The sequence below is a fragment of the Astatotilapia calliptera genome, chromosome 22 (genome assembly GCF_964374335.1).
Source record: "Astatotilapia calliptera chromosome 22, fAstCal68.1, whole genome shotgun sequence".
In the NCBI taxonomy this organism is placed as follows: Eukaryota; Metazoa; Chordata; class Actinopteri; order Cichliformes; family Cichlidae; genus Astatotilapia; species Astatotilapia calliptera.
The window spans coordinates 20,662,095-20,679,897 of record NC_137442.1 but is presented as its reverse complement, the minus strand read 5'-3'; the positions used below and the strand labels follow the sequence as shown (position 1 = coordinate 20,679,897).

At 41.8% G+C, this 17,803-nt stretch overlaps 1 protein-coding gene across 1 annotated transcript in view; it reads left to right on the top strand.

The window, feature by feature from the left end:
* The first annotated feature begins 2,466 nt into the window (after window positions 1–2,466).
* The window catches only part of cdk6 (cyclin dependent kinase 6), a 38,775-nt gene continuing 23,438 nt past the window's right edge, over window positions 2,467–17,803 (top strand). Inside the window, exons 1-4 of the mRNA XM_026155989.2 lie at window positions 2,467–2,735; window positions 3,573–3,932; window positions 9,341–9,476; window positions 14,398–14,565. Of these exons, the coding sequence (XP_026011774.1) occupies window positions 3,709–3,932; window positions 9,341–9,476; window positions 14,398–14,565 (528 nt within the window). The 5' untranslated portion in view covers window positions 2,467–2,735; window positions 3,573–3,708. The remainder of the gene's footprint in view (window positions 2,736–3,572; window positions 3,933–9,340; window positions 9,477–14,397; window positions 14,566–17,803) is intronic.

Genomic DNA, 17,803 nt, shown 5'->3' with positions numbered 1-17,803 from the left:
AAAATAATCCTTTTTGAGTTTTCTAGTTTTTCTGAAGGAAACTGTGGTTATTCTGATTAACACAGCATGAACCTTTATTTACACCTTTATTTAAAAAAAACTATTAAAAGCATACTATTAAAAATGAGAAATTGGAGAAATTTTTAAAAATGAGTATCATCCACATTGTTTTCTGTAAATTAAGATTAGCAAGCGTGTGTCAGAATCCTGTACACTGCCACTGGTTTTATTTTGAAAAAGGAGGGGAAATTTAATTTTTTCATAATAAAGTCTTAATAATAAATTCAGAAAATTAGAGTGTTTAAAGATGTCTCTATATAAGAGCAGCTAAACTGAGTGTGGCGAAAGTTAGCATAAATGAAATCCTTGGCCAATCTTTTTTCCAATTTCTTATTTTTATGAAAAAGTACGTGTATTCATACATGCATTAAACATCAAATCAGATCAAATTCCGATCGTGCTAGTCCCAAAGGAGGATGTTCTTAATTGGACCATCCTGTCATTGACAGTTCCTGCATGAGAAAAAAACAAAAACAAAACAAGCTTGGGAACTTTATGAATTAGCTATTGAGTAATTTGTAGAAGTCGTGGAGTTACACGGTTACAGTTTCAGAAAGTGTTTTTGTGTGTGTGAACGTTTGAGGTTTGTGTCACTCTCTCATCTCTATACTGCACTCAACATATCTAGTTGGTTTGTTTTCCAGCCAGATCAGAAGTATGTTTGCTAATGTATTCAATCTGGGCGATGGCTCTCAGAGCTGATTTCACACGAACAATGATGATGAAAAAATGTAAACGTCCCCATTTACAGTAATTGGTCTGGGACACTCTGTCTGCACTGTGCGTTTTTTGTGATGCAAATTATTTAAATGTGGGGTTGCGTACAAGGCTGGGCGGAGGGAGATTGACATAGATACTTCCATGTCATTATCCCCCCCAAAGTTTTACCTTTTCACAGGGAATTGGGGAACTCTGCAAACAGCATGGAAGACAAGTTTGCATGAAAATCATAGCACCGGGATAATGACCTTCTTGTGATCATCTATGACTCTCTGAAAACATGGGTTCCAATGAAAGCATGATCATGGGGGGGCTTACTTACAAGCCTGTAATTGGCTATTCATTGGGACAATCTGACATCAAGTGCTGTCACATCTAAACTTTGTCCAGAAGTAGAAGGAAAAAAGCAAAACAATACATTTTTGACTCTTTCATACAAAAAAGTAAAAATTTGATCATTTACATGAAATTGTTGGAATTTGAAACTAATTTAAATATTTAAGCACGAGAGTTAAAAAAGAGGAAATTTACCATAATAATTGTCAAATTTATAGCTTTTAAAGCTTGAAACTACTTCTTGTTTTTAAAATTTGTTTTTAGTGGTTTCTTTAAATTTTCTTAATATTCTTGATTTATATGTATTCACTATAAATAAGTTGTGAAGATGAAAATAAACTTAGCTCTACTAATATTTAATTATAAAAGATAAATATATACATTTATCTGTACAAATGTATTTTTATTTATTTTTTTAAGAAAATATTCAGATGTCAGAAAAAACGGGGACTAACATGAATCTCAAATAAAGCAGTAACTAATGATAAATTCTACAATTTGCTGATTGACTTACAAATCTTTCTGAAGATGCTGGTACAATTTTAAGATCAGAAAAAACTTAATAATAATTCTTTTAATGCATAAAAACGGATTTGTAGATTTTTCTTAACGTCTCCTTTTAGGTGAAATAAATCAGAGGTTCATCCTGATGTGAAGATGAAGCTGATACTCTGTAGAAATGTCCAACTTCTAAAATAAATAAACAAACAGGTTCATTAGTTATGCCTTGCAAACGACCACCGGAGCAGAGGGGGGTTCCCCCTGCCACAGATCAAGCCACCGGGCCTTGAACCTGACCCCTCCGGCTCATCTAGGGCGAGCTTGTCACATTGCATTCTTGCTGGTGCATTGTTGCCGCAGGAGCTCCTCAATAGTTTTGAGGGAGATAGTGTGGCCGTCCATCTAACAAACCTCCTCTCTCCCCTCCCCGATCTCTGCGTGCTCCCGGTTTTGACACAGGAGACAAAACCCGCGGAGAGGACTATGAATGGTAAAGCACCGAGGAGGCCGAGGGAGAGCAAAAGGAGGCGGTGTGCCTTTGTAGTCGGGGAGGAATGCGGAAATGTCCCCGCTCCGTGTCAAACCTCTCTGAAGGGGGTCAGGCCACATTCAGCCGGCGTGGGAAAGCCAGGCAGAGACGGAGCTCACACAAGGCGAGCGAGGCTGCAGTTGCATAGGCCTATCCGCGGATATATGGAAGAAGAAAAAAAACGAAGAAAGAAAGAAAGGAGAAAATCCAAAGAAGAGCGTGGTTCTGGAGGGCTATATCACGCGTTTGCCTTTGTCCTATGACCCCCCCCCCCCCTTCCCAATCATACACCCCCTCCCCTCCACACACAAACTTGAAGTGAGAGTGTGTGCGCGCAAGTTTGCGTACGGCCCACCACCACCGCCGCCACCTCCTCCTCCGCTCGATTTTGGTGTCTGCCTGGGCTGGTGTAGTCTGAGGGGATGGGGGGTTAGAGCCTGCACCGTCAACTACCTGTGTGGCCCCGGCATGGAGGAAAGTGGACAGGGATGCATTTGACGGAGCAGTTTTTATCCGACACACGAAAGCGTCCTCAGCGTTATACCGGGCATGCCGACGTTGCGACGTTGTATTGACAACATAAAACAAGGTAAACGCTGAAAGTGGGCATATTTATGCAGATATTTGTGCAAAACAAAGTGTCTTTATGAGCCTGACAATGCTTGCTTTGCAACCCAATGAGGTTTTAAACGGTGACATGATCAATTCCCCGATTTATTAGAATGTAAGCCATTATTTGGCACACTTTGCGTCCACGCACAAAATAAATTGGAAAAAAATTCGGGAAAGCCACCCAGGCTAATGAAAACACACTTGAAACTCGGATGCGGTGTCGTTTCACACATTTCGAACCGTTTCGGGCTCGGAAAGCGACATTTAAGGGGTTTTAAATGGATTGTTGCTGTAGGAAGTTCAGACAATGCAGCCACGTGCTCGCAAGTTTGGGTGTCCTCAAAGAGAAACTTTGACAAACCAGCACAGGGAGGGCTGCTAGTTTGATCTTGTTGCTGGCGTAAAACGAAGAAATATATGGTCATTTTTGCATGTTGTGATAACAAATAATTAAAAAAACAAACCCGAGACAGCTCGTGCGAAGATTACATGAGCAACACCGCATGCGGGGTGAATTATTGATTGCACGAGACAAATTATTGGATGCAAAGCAAGCCTTGAAAGGGGTTAACTGGGATTAATTTTAATTATTTTTCACATTAGTTTTATGTTAGAGGTAGGAGGACATGAGCTGCAGTGCGTAATAGGAGGAGGAGTGGAACTTGGGACGCAGCGGTTCTTTTCTTTTTTTTTTTTCATTTTGATAGTCGGAATAAAACATCATGACAGTCTTTTTATTGCCTACCTGGAGCACTCTTTGACCAAATCTGACAAAGATGGTGTCTTCCCCCATCTGTGTCTCCCTGTCATCTAGGCATTGCATGTGCCAACTTTTTTCTCTGAAAATGCCTTTGTAAGAGAGTCTGGCTCGTCATCCTCGCCCGGGATTCCCCGCAATATTTTCAACAAGAGAAGAAGAAGAAGGGGGGGGGGGGGGAAATTCAGCAAAAATGGACAAAGAAAGTGTTGGTACTCAGTATGAGCCTGTGGCCGAGATTGGAGAAGGCGCCTACGGGAAAGTGTACAAGGCGAGAGATTTGAAGAACGGGGGACGCTTTGTTGCCCTAAAAAGAGTTCGTGTCCAGACGGAGGAAGAAGGCATGCCGCTCTCCACCATCCGCGAGGTGGCGGTGCTGAGGCAGCTTGAAGCCTTTGAGCACCCCAATGTTGTCAGGTAAGTGAGGGGTGAGCGGAGGTGGGGAACCAACCTGCTTTATGTTTAAGAGATAGGATGGAGGGGAGGGGTGGGGGGATCGTGGTGGTGGAGGTGAAAGAAATATGCATATGAGACTAAGTATACATTACTTCCTTTTTGATGGTCTCTTGTGGCAACTGTGATGGCTCATATGACCTTTGGTGGCAAAGCCTGCTTGCAGACTTGTCTGAAGCTGGTGGCCCTTTTAGTTTCCTGCAGGCAACACAGGCTCCACAACAACACACTGGAGGCTGTCACTATCAGCAGGTTTTAGGCGCACACCTGTGCATTCTCAACTTCCTGTTTAGTTCAAAAGCCCGCCCCGGTTTATCTTGATTGGTTGGCACCAGTCACATTTGTCACCTCATGCATATTTCATGTGTGCAAATCTTCATCTATAGATAAGATGCAGCAGCATCCTTCGGAAGCGGTGGTTTTCCACTACCCTAGCCTCTATTATCGCTGACTTGCAGAATGAAGCGAGACCTGCATGCTTATGTGTTTAGGGGTGCTTGGTCAAGATCCCTTTGATATTAGGAATGGTGAAGACATGTGAGGTTCCATCGGACATACAATGTAGCCGTTCAACATTCGGACCTCCTTTCACATTTTGGAATATTTATAAAAATACTGATATCTTCAAAAAGACAAAACAAAACTGAAATTACCTGCTTAGAAATCCATACTCTTAAGAACACTCAAAATATTTCTCATCCCAGGATTACTTGATACAAGACATTGCATTCAGTGAAACCTTTAAGTTTCCATGTGACATTACGTTGCCTACTAGGTGAGGATTGTTGTAACATTTCTCAGTCAATTGTTTTGCTTAAACAGCAGTTACCTTTTTTTTTTCTTTAACTGTTACAACAGAAGCTAAACAGAAACGCTTAATTTTCCTATTTAAGATGACTCTGTTAGGTATGTGAAACCCTGGCAATCTGAATCCACGTGTTTGAAACTGGCAAGCCTGCGCAGCCATGCCGTTGACTGCTTATGCACTCATGACGAAAGGGGAGTAGTCAACAACACCATAATCACATGTTAACACGTGTGCATGTAACGATTTTCATTGGACGAAGTCTTTAAAATGGTCTGTGCTATGTGGTATGTACTCAGTTTTTGTTTTTTTTAAATGGGTATACATGATTTTCCAACCAGCGAGATACATTTGATCTAGAGAGCCTACAGAAATGTGACAAACAAAATAAAAGCATGAAATAAATAAAAAAGTTTAAGAGCAAATGTTTTGAATTTTACAGTTAACAATCAAATAAACATCCCGCCATGTTCTGGCATGCGTGGTAATGCTGATTATGATTCTGCATCAAGAAGATAAAAAGATCTAAGCGACTTTGAACAATTTCATTGTAGGGCTACTGATTGCAAATACATCAGAAAGACTCCTCAGTTGGCAAGCCTGCATTTAAATCTAGATGAACAGTAGTTAATATGGTTGGAAATTGTGGTCTACATTGCACATTTAATGAATTATGCATGTAATGTGATATGCCAGGAAAAAACGATGAGCCACTCTTCCTTAGGTGACTAAGCACAAACGGTCTATTACTGATTACTTAAACAGCAGAGTATAAATCCTTCGTTAAATCGATATATCCACAGCCACTGGTTTGTATTTGATAAGTGAGACATGGCTTCTTGGAGTGAAATTTGACCACAAATCAACCTTAAAGACCAACTTTCTCTCGGTGTGATTTCTGTAGCATGGCAGTGATCCCTTCCAGGATGACCCTTGTCTGCAGGGTTCCAGGGATCACCAAGGGTTTGGGCTTTTTGCCCAACTAAACACCTTTTGGAGATTTTTGCCTGGTCTTCATAATCATCATCACAACACCAGGTCTTTCAGAAGAATGGTGTCCATCCCCCCAGTACAGTTTCTAAGACTTGTAGGATCAATGTGAACGCACATTAAAGCTGTTCCCATGTTGATTTAGTGAGATCATATGCTGGCGTTTCCATAACTGTCTCTGTAGTTAAACTCATGTGCCCATCAGTACTGTTCTATCCTATCCAAATGGCCTCCAGTATGACACTTGGCACGATCAATGCCAGTTGGCAATACTGCATATTTAAAAACAAAAGAAGCTATATTTTTCTAGTTTTCCTTCTGACTGTTTTGCACACAGATGCCATTTTCTTTTGGTTTTTGTAATGACTTTTCACTGAGAGAGCAGGACTCTGATACTGCGTCACATGCTGGCACAAGCCAAGGTCTGACCTTGTGCTTGTTTTAGTCTGAATATCGAGTGCTTTGGGATTGAAGGGGAAGCTCTAAATGGATGTTTTAGAGGCATGGCTTGTGCCCTTGTGACTCTAACAATAATTCCCCAACGTATCAATGAATAATGGAGGATAATGGTTGTGGCTTTCGCTTAATGGGTCCACAGTGGGGGTTTGTCCTTACTGGAAGACGGACATGTAAGCAAGTATTAAAACGATCTTTGGTCAGTTATATTTATGGATGGATACACTTTGCTTCACTAGACGCTTTCCATATTATGCAGCAACATTTGTTTGTTAAAGCACGTAAACCAGCAGCTCTTTAAAGCATCAGAGAAACTCCTCTACCCTTGAGTTTAGCCAACTAGCATAGCCAAGCAGCACAGGGCCAGGAAAAGTGCATTGTGGGCCTTCTGTGTGACTCCAGGCAACCCCTGGATGTTTGTAATGAGGCCCATTATTCATTCCATATGTTCAGTGTCTGCTAAAAGCCTCCATTGTAGGCCAACAATCGAGCTGTGAGGGGCGTTTAACCCCAGTGCTTCAGAAGGAGGGCGCCTTCTATTCTCTGACATCATGCACAGTACTAATACCTTGAATGAATCGCCTCTCACTCACTCCTCTGACTCCAGCATGACCAAACCCATTGATTACCAGGTTGTTGGCAAGGACAAATGATGCCTCTCTGAGGAGTAAACAAGTTTCCAGGGAGATTTAGTTATTTCTTTTCTGTGCTTTTACAACTGTAGGTAAGTTAAATGAGTGCCTGCATTAAAGTGTAAGATGTTTTCACACTGGATTAATACGGTACCTCATGAATATAACGAGTACAGCAACGATCATGAATGAAGCCAGTGAGCTTTTCTTATTTCATTATTTTTTTATCTCCAGTTTTTTGGCAGCTTAAGTCAAAACTTTTTCCTCCACAGGACTAAATTAGTTTTTGAGGAAAATGTTTACTTTTTAGTTTCCGTCTTCATAACTAATGCAAACTTCCAAACTTTGAGTGTAATTAGGGCTTGTAATAATTTTATACTTGTCCATTAGGACAACTCAAAGTTAAAATAAACTCTGAATATTAGGATAACTCAAAATATCTTTTAAACAAGCAACACTTAAAATGTAACTTTAACCTGTTAATTTAAACTTTTTTTTTTTGCTAAAAAAACTATATCGTAGACTGAAGAAGAGAAAGAAAATAATGGTTTAGTTTTTGCTCTCTTGCATATATTAACCCCCTTAATGACAATGCAACATGTGCTCGGTGGAGATCCATCAAGGCGCTTTTCGTCTTCTATGTTGTCACGATGAAAGATGCTGCCTTTGCATGCAGGCTCCACTAGACATCCCATAGCGTGTCAGGAGTTGTCATAGTGCTGGTTGAGGAATGCTGCTTGTAGTCCCGTGCTCTTTGAAGAGGACACACTGGATAGTTTTTTTTTTTTTTCCTTTCCAGCTTTTCATCAAAGCCTTCCTTGGCAGGTCTACTGACATAATTTGGATGCTTGGCCTTAGTTGGTCGCCTTGGGAAACCAAGGCGCTCGTGTTTAAGGCTCAATAGTCTTAAAGTTTTAAAAGGCTTGCAAAAAAGCAGTGGCCGTAGCTGGAGATGTTGTTATCGTCCCATAGGATAAATCGGGGGTCCAGATTTATGAGTTCATATCCCAGCTTTTATGATGGTTTTATTGGAGGATTTTTTTTCATAGGGGTGTTTTAAACCATCTCAAAAGACAAAAACAGGACGATCCTGTGTCTTAAGGCACAAAAATGACAAGGTATGAACCAACCTGTGGTTTTGAAGTATTGTTACACCCCTACTGATTTCAGCAAGATGATGACAAACCACATTCTACGCATATTACAACAGCGTGGCTCAGTGAAAGAGACCAGGTGCTAAACTGGCTTCCATGCAGCCCAGACCTGTCACCCACTTAAAACATCTGGCACATTATTGAGTGAAATAAATATGACAAAGAACACCTGGAAGTGTTGATCAGGCCAATTTCTGCATCGAGCGAGAATGGAAAAAACCTTTTAATTTCAAAAGTAAAACAACTGAGTGTTGTTAAAAGAAAAGGTCATGAAACACAGTGGAAAACATGAGCAGTCCCGTTCTTTAAAACTTGGCGATGGTGGTAGATACAGATTCATTTCTTGGTTTTAATATGAGGAACATTTTTATTCAAAGCTAGGTTGTTAATACATTTTAATTATTATCTTTTTATCTATTTAAGAAAACTGGTTGTGCTTTTGCATTAGCACTTGTCATAGCAGGAAACACACTGACATTTAGCTATCATAATGACCCTGATCGGTTACTGATAATAGGTGTTGGGAAGGTTACTTTTAAAATGTATTCCACTACAGATTACAGAATACATGCCCCAGAAAGCATTTTGTAACGTATTCCGTTACGTTACTCAATGAGAGTAACGTATTCTGAATACTTTGGATTACATAATATATTATCATGCTTTTTACAACTACATGAATGTACTATTGCTGTGTGATTTATTACCATTACTGAAGGATACTTGCCATACCAATACCAACTAGATTTTAAATCTTAATATAAAATGACTAACAGTAGGGTGGACATTAGGTAAAGCTGCACTTTTTGCAGCCATCTTGTATAGAAAACTGTTTCCCGCGTATATAAAACAGGTCTGCGGCTCCAAACCGTAGTAAAGTTAATACGTCGGGTCAGTGTCGGGCTCGTAGCCAAAAACTAGCTTTACTTTGTTGTCTGGGTCAACTTTGCTAGCGAGAGACAGAGAGAGGAGTTAATGTATTCCGTTACTCCCCAACACTGCTGATAATATCTTTAGTTACACCGTTGTCTGGTATCATAAACTTCTTATTTAAAATACTATATTACAATATTAATAATATATTGTTGTGTTCATACTCTAAAACAAATGCAGTACCCTACCTACTTCACTGATGGGGCATAAGAATCTGAAATCTTAAATTACAGTCTGTTATAGAAGGTGATTAATTATAGTCTATATAGTAATAAGAGCCTGTGGGCAATATTTGATGTTGTGTAGATGTACTCTTACCTTGTGTAGCAGCAGTGAGCTTAGCCTAGTGCACCCCCGTTCAATCAGTTGTATTGATCTGGTCCATCTGTTCTCCTATCCTAGGTTGTTTGATGTGTGCACAGTCTCTCGGACTGACCGAGAAACCAAACTCACTCTGGTCTTTGAGCATGTAGATCAGGACCTGACCACCTACCTGGAAAAGGCTCCTGACCCTGGAGTACCGCCTGAGACCATCAAGGTAACCGCTGTCGTTCTAATTTAGGTTTACAGTGGAATGTAAATGCAGTTTGTTTTGTTTTTTTCCATTTTAATGATCACTATAAATGTGTGTGTGCTTGCCTATTGCACAATATTCCAATAAAAAAAAACCCAAGGAGGCTTATTTTAAATATTATTTCTGTTTGAAGTGTATATAGGAAGCGCCTGGTTAATCTCCTGCGGCTGTAGCATTGGTTGAACACAGCCATGTTTCTATGGTTCTGAGTGGGTTTTCTTGGCCAGAGACCCAGAAGGCAGGGCAGTTCCCTCCAACATCAGAGTTACTGGGGCACTCTGAGGGGCAGCACATGTGGCAGATGGGCTCCAAATTAAAGGATCCCTGCCTTCTCTATTTTCACCCTTCTCTCCGACTTTACACAATATTACAGACACAGAGCCAGTTTTAAAAATCTTCCATGTGTGTCTTTGAAAACAGAGCCCTCTAAGTTGTGTGCTAAAAGTTGTTGAATAGGGAAATTTGTTAAATAAATCCACTGAGCATCCAGTTACACTTTGCCAAAAGGTCGGAAGTAGCTCCTTTCCTCTGTTTTTTTTTTTTTTTTAAAGTGGAGTTCGTGTGGGAAACATTTAAAAAGAAAAAAAAAAGATCTTTATCGGGTTTCACCCCAAGGTCAGTTGATGTGTCATGAATAATATTGGAAAGGTATATCTCTTTTTTTTTTTTTTAGACAGAGGAGCCTCGAGAGTTTGAAGTGTCAAATTTGAAACGTAGAGGTTCGGGTGCTACGGCAACCGCTGATCATCACCCCGGGCCTGGGTTCGCTTGTGAAAGCTTTGTGTCGAGCCGCGCCGTCAGTGGGATGCAGTGCAAGCGTAGACGAGTCGGGTAGATCACACCTGAGGCTTTCCCATGACTTTTGCCGAAGTTGATACAGACTGTGGTTTCTGTGATGTGTGCGCCGATCACGTCTGCAGCAGATATTATAATACTGCAGCGTTTTTCTGGAAACTCGACGCTTCAGAAATTTTCACAATCATTATGTATAGCTACTTTCAGTTTTTGAGTCCGTTTCAGCAGAAGGTTAATCCTTATTAGCTAGTCAGTTGTTTTGAGTCCCATGAAGCTGTATTAACTAATTATATTTTATTTTTTTTAATAAACTGAAAATAAGGACATAGCCCAAGGGGATTTAATGGAAGTAAAGGGTGGGAAGAAAGGTCCTTTTCTCGGTTAGAATTTAGCTAATTTAATTTAAAAACAACTCCTTAATAATTGTAGTGCCAGTGGATGGAGTAAAAATGTGCAGTTTTATCAAAAGATTGTTGCTTATTTGTCTTGTTAAATGGCCGAACCAATGGTTGCAGATCTCTGACCACTTGTCGCATAGGACTCAACGAATTAATCAACGAAAGGACTGATCATAAACCCCGAATGACTCAGATTCTTTCTGTGGCAGTGTAGAGGCTACTGCACTGAATACGACTGTAGTGAACAAGCGCTCCCCTCTTTTAGTCTCAGACCACGTGTGAAGATGTGTCAACGGTCTGTTCACATTTGAAGCCGTGTTGAAACATCTGGACACTGGTACATACCTCCACTAAGAAGCCTGTGTTGTTGTGCTCAGTATTCAAGAAAAGATGAGGAAGTGGTTTGTACTGGAAAGGAAAGAAGACAGAGAAGTTACATTTCGGCCAGCTTTCTTAACTCTGCAAACCTGGCCTGACAATACTTGAAGTAGGCTTACTTGTGGGATTGCCAGTTTTATAAGATGTCAACCCGTCCAACCATCTACGCTATCCATGCTTGGACATATCTGACGTTGGAAAAGTTTGAGGAGGCGTTTTGGGGCTCTGAACAATGTGGCCACCCCTTAAGCCCCCTCCCAGGCTCTGCTTTCTCCTAACAGCTGAGGCCTCAAGGAACAAAAGGACAGCGACAATGCTACAGAGGCAGCCAGGCACCATCCCGTGTTATTGCTGGGACAGTGGACACTCCACAGTAACTCGAAGGGGATCCCCTCCCCCCAAAACAACTCCAGATTTTGAATCCCAGTCCAAACGTGTGTCACCGGTGCCCATCTGATTAAATGGCAGTTACCCTTGAGTGTGAACGTGTCCACCTTTAACCGTGAAAAAACATTTACCTTCAACCAGTGGCCCTAAACTCCGAAAGGAGAGGCATAGTTTTTCTCAAAGTCGGTCTTACCGCAGCACGAAGCACCCCACCCTGACCTAGCCTGTCCACTTCAGCCCTCCGCCCAACACCACCCACTCAGGCTCGAGACCCACCACATGGTCATTGATGCAAGGGGCCCTCCTCCAGGAATCAAATGAGCTGGAAGGACATCAAGCAGCCAGGTTGCCCCAACCTCAGCGCTCGTCAGCCGGGCCACCGCTTGGGGCTCGCCCACCCTCCTCCGCCACCATCATCCAAGCTTCCACAACTCTATTCTGTGGGTCCACGAAGAAGGGGGAGAAGAGAGGTTAATGAAGCATGGGGAGGGAATTACACTAACGCTAACCGGCAGATGTCCCATATTGTGCCTGGCTACAATAAACAATATGGCTGCCTCTGCTACATTTGCATTAGAAAAGGAGGCGCACTCAGAAAGCCATGTTTTTGACTGCTTTTTGCATGGGCTGACTACTTTTTTTCCCTCCCTCCCTGGACCTCTTTTTCTTTTCTTTTTTCTTTTTTTCAGGGTCAGATCTGTTGCTTTTTTTTGTGTGATTTATTTATTTATTTAATTTATTTATTTCCTCCTGGCCAAGTTGTTTGTGGAGCTTTTTATTTTGAAGCTTTGCCAGCTGAAGACAGTTGTGTGAGCCACTTTTATCTCTCTGCAGCTGGAATCAGCTTTGAGGGAGGTGGATCGCTTTGTGCCACAAGTGGCCTTTATATTTTTAAGAAGTTATAAACGATATTTTTGTATGCATAAACTTAATGTTTGCCTGCTGTCAGTGGTTATATTGACCATGTAGAACGTAGCTGAAATATTTTGCATTACTCAGCTGTGACTCTACCTGATAGTGCAGAGAAGATGACACTCAGGCCGCGGAGGCCAAGACTGTTTATGTGTTTGTCCAAAGGTCACACTTGTGAGATAATTAGTATTTACTAGGAAATGCTGTTGAAAGGAAGCATGGTGAAATGGCTATTTAAAGCACAGAGGAACTGATGGGTGGGGGGGCCGTGCTATTGTGTCAGCCCCCCCCCCCCCCCCCCCCCACCCTGTATATACACACACAGACACAAAATAACCAACTGCCTGCCTCTGTCCTATGGTCCTGTCTGTCTGCTGCCCTCCTCGGGAGGTCATGGCTCAATGGAGATGTAGAAAGGAAGGTCTGTTTATACATCCTGCCTGTCCTTGGTCAGAGGGCACCCACACACTGATGCACCCTCACACAGACCGAGGTGCACACACACACACACATACACCGGGATTTGGAAATGGATGCGCTCATACTTGCACCAAGCCAGGGGGAACATTGTTAGTTTGTGTATACAAACACACACACTCACATCACTCCCCATCTGCACAGTATTGTGAGCAGGGTGCCCTGTCTCCTCCTCTGTGGCCCGCACAGCAGCCAGCCCCACACTGCTCGCTAATGTTTTCTGCTTCAGTGTGCAGACCCCTTTGACTCACTCACCAGCTGGTCGGCCACTGAATAGAGCTGCGGGCTCAGGTCCATGTCACTTGTGAGGTCTTGGCGGAGTGCTTTTTGGGTTGTTTTTTTTTTGGGGGGGGGGGGGGGGTGTCTTGTGAGTAGGAGGGAGTATGGGTGCTGTAGAAAGGGGTGTTCAAACATGGATCGCAAACCTTGGCTATTTCTAGAGGGTACCCGATCGGAGATCCAAGAGCACAACCGTGGGGATCGTTCTGTCTTTTCGCTAAACAGACTTGAACTTGCAGCTCCCTTTATACGAAGTCTGCTTAATGCCCGCTTGAGCACGGACCAGGTAATTGTCCAGAACAAATGGGTCTACTCAGGTGTTGCCCCCATCTCACCTAAACCAAATGAAGTATTTTCAGCAGAGAAGGTGCCTGAAGCTCTTCTGCTGTGTGCTACATGTAAGCGAGGCTAAAAAAAGAAACATGCACACACACTTTTAAGTTGGTCTTAGGATTCAACCTGAAATACCACTCCCTCGACTTTTATTTACTTAAACAGCCTTTGCCAAAACTACCTGATCACAATCCCTTGGAATGACTTGTTTTTTTGTTTACAGGTGTGGCACCTGTTTGAGAGTATTCCTATTTGAAAAGAACAAGTCTTAGCTTGCTTTGTTCATTCCTGCTCATGCCAGTTTACCTTCCCCTTTGTGTCGTGGGCGATGCGGTGCCTATGGCTATTTTCTGAGGTCAGCTTTGGGGCATTGAAAGAAAAAAAAGAGGGGAAAAAAAACGAGCGAGTGCCAATTAAATCTAGCAGGACAGCTGCTGAGTAACAGAGATCTGTGCTTGTACAAAGCAGGGGCCTCTTTCTGCCTCTATCGTGTGCGTGTGTGTGTGTGTGTGTGTCAGTTATCAAACATCTGCCACAGTCGACGAGAAAAGACGCAGGCCTCCTCTAGTTAACTCCCTCCGTACCACAATGCTTTTCACTGCAGGCTGTTGTCACTCTGGCCTTTCGTTGCTCAGGGCAAAGGAGAAATGGATTCAAATCTTTGTAGCTGTGCAAGGTTTTGCAGCCTAGACTTTGTGTAGACAGTTAGCACGAACTGTTTCGGAAGTGACGATCCAACAGGTCAGACGTAATCATATTGCAAATGTAATCAACATCCACGACCATCCGCTCAGCCCTTTTTGCTCCGTATGCGTTCAATAGTGCCGTTGCTGTACTAGTCTCATAATTAAACCATCCATTTTTAAACTTCATATTAAGTTTATGTCCTTGCTGCCCCTCTGTTTCCCTCTTTGGCTCTTTTACAGGATATGATGTACCAGCTGCTCCAGGGGTTAGACTTCCTGCACTCGCACCGCGTGGTTCACCGTGACCTAAAACCCCAAAACATCCTGGTCACCAGCGGAGGACAGATCAAACTGGCCGACTTTGGTCTAGCTCGCATCTACAGCTTCCAGATGGCGCTCACGTCAGTGGTGAGTTATGGTCGTCATATTTTTAAACGCTGTTGGTCTCATCCAGTGGAGGCCTTCAAAACAAATACTCGGGTTCCCGACTGAATGAGCGCGTCAAGACTTCTCACCATGAAATATGGTGATTTTTGTTTTTTAAATTTATTTTCTTCTTCTTTTGAGTTGCAATCACACTACTACTGAAGAAAAATAGCTGGATTTATTGGCAATTAATAATTATAGACCTACTTCTGATCTTATCTTTCAAAGCAAAATATTTCATAGTTAAATTTTTTTTTTTTTTTTAACTAAACAACTGAAGCACCTGAACTGAATCAGGTTTCAGAACCAATAGAAGCACAGAAACTGCCTTTATTAAAGTCATCAGTGACCTGAAGATCAACATTGATCCACAGACTGTTTCTTTGTTGTGCTTGATGCCATTGTTGACTTTGTGGCTCTTGATTGTAATGATTTAATTAAACAGCTTTGCGATTTAATTGGTTTTAACGTGTCGGGCTCTCAGCTGGTTGCCATCATACCTAATGGATACAAGTTTTCATGTTTCAATTAGCAGTTTTAGATCTGCACAATGAAAATTCCATTGGGAGTTCCTCAAGGGTCCTTCTTTGGTCCATCGCTCTTTAACCTTCACATGCTCCTGCTTGGTACAGCGTTCCCTCGTTTTTCGCGGGAGTTACGTTCTGAAAATAGTATTATATTATAGAATTATATTATAGAATGAAACCAAAGATCAAACCCTGTTTTCAGGTCCAGAACATGGGAATAGAGCAGCTGCCAGAGAATCCAATATTAATGAATCAATGGTACAGAAGTAGAGGAAGCAAGAAGAATGAGTTGAGTAAAGTTTGACTTATCTGATTGTGTCCAGAAGTCCAACTTTTTGTGCGATGGTTAGCATCTTCCTCTGCCTTTCGGTGCCTTTGACAGTGCAAAATGCTTCGTCGACAGTGTTGTGTTTGTTGGGGAGAAGACTTACAGTACAGCACTTCTGAGTAACACTGTTAGCGATCGAAGATCTATGTAAATTTGACAAGGTGAACATATTCTGTACTGGACAGGAGACTTCGCACGAGATTGACAGTGTAAAAAAACTCAAAGCATTCAAAATTGCACAAAAAAAAAAAAATCGCCGAAACACAGAAAGGTGAACTGTTATACTGCTATAGCGATCACAAATGAATAAGATCCGTTGATGACATTATTTGCTGGAAGTCAGAAACGTTTCTGAATTGAACAGAAACGAGATGGAAATATTTGTTGTTCTAAAAATAGGAGAGAAAATCTGTTCATATTTATCACCACTTTTTCTCAAACACAGTCAGTAGGTTAAAACATTGGCATTATTTTGGACAGTCATCTCAGTCATGTTGATAAAGTCACGAGGACTGTTTACATCCACCTAAATTGATAAAAACAAAATTGAAAATCCTTCTCTCAAACTGACTTTGAGTAATTGATCCATGCATTCATATCTAGCAGGTTAGACTGTTGTAAGTCTTTATTTATTTAATACTGACTATTAGAATCATCAGTAGAATGACTTAAGCTCACTGCACCAGCTACAGTCCTTACATGTACATGCAAACTTGAACATATTATTCCAGTACTGAAGGCATTTCATTGGTTCCCAGTTTAACAGAGAATTACCTTTAAAATCCTTTGACTGGTTTAGTGCCTATAACCCAGTCAGACCTCTTAGGTCATTAGGTGCAGGTCTTTTAACTGTTTCCAGAATTAGATCCTAAGTTTCATGAGGTTCTGTCAGTTACTGTGATGCTGTTTGGAAACAACCTGCCTGCTGACCTGAAGTCAGTTACAGCTGTAACTACATTCAAAAACTGACTCGAAACCTTTTTCTTTTCTTTTCTACAGGGTTTCACTTAGTGTGTGTGTTGTCTTTTATTTATTTGTACCAACCATCCTCGAACATGCACTTTGTAGTAGGATCTTCATAAAATGTGTGTGTGGATACTTCAAACTCATGCCGACGTTGTCTTCAAGGCTTTTTGGTGGATCCCACTCCTGACCCCAAAGCCCAACACAAGACACACTGCCTTGAACTTCCCTCCCATCCCCTGAGAGTTGGATGAAAAGCGTCTAATGTGTTGTAGCGGGCACTTACAGGGCATCAACGGGTAGCTCGGCAGAACAGCGCCAAATGATAGGATTTCTCTGTGTAAATTGAGAGCCAAGGGGCCCCGTGGCCTGCCTCAGGAATCCCTCAGTGGCTGTCGCAGACAGGGATGGAACAGGCAAGGAGAGACAGACACCCCTCCCGTCCCGCTGTCGGGACTTTGATGCCTAACTGCTGAGCTCTGGGCTCTGATGACCAGATAATATATATAGAGAGGGACTGAAAAGAGTCTTTGGAAGAGTTTAAAATGAGGAGAGATGAGACTTTCAAGATCAAGGTAGGCAGCAACAGTAGCTCAGTACTTTGGGTTTCTTTTTCCTTTTTAAAAAAAACTTTTATTCAAAGCTTTTCTGATCTGCCCGCCTTTTAGGAAATTTCATCATTAATGTGTCTGGACTTTTTGAGTCCATTGGGATAGTGTCATTACCTTATGTTAAGGCTTGTTGAAGGCTCATGTGAGTGGGGCAAAAACCTAATTTATTTTTTCTTTTGGCAGAAATATGTCAGAAGGAAAAAGTGCATGCACCTGGATAGGCTGGTGTTGTACTTTTCTGCATCCACCATAATTCACCTGGGTGCAGGTGACATAAATGTCGAGAAAGCTGAGCTGATAGAGGACAAGCTTTGATTCTGCTCGTCTGTGGCATTGTCATTGGTGCTCTTCTCTGTGTAACAGCCAAAGCCGACATGCTTACATCTACTGCACAGTAACAACTTCTGGTGCTCTGTAGGCAATTTTATGGAGAAATACCATTTCTGGTGGTTTTAAAGGCAGTTTAATGAAACAAATCTCCAGATTCAAGAAAAACCCCAAACCCATTAAAAATGTCAAGTAAGCTGACCATCCCAGCATGCATGCCCCAGTGACCTTTGTGTACGTTGTCTTCTTAAAGTCCAGATGTGATATTTTCAGTCATCAGTTTCACACTCTGTTGGCAATAATGTCAGGCATGTACATGAGCTTGGACTTGCTCCTAATAGAAGAGTATAAAATGTGCTCTGGTCAGCTACGTGTTGGTGGCGACTTTAATAAATAAGAATGGAGGGCGTGTCTGTTGGTAGATCCACTGTGGATGGCATTGTTGTTCAATTTTAAGTTAATAA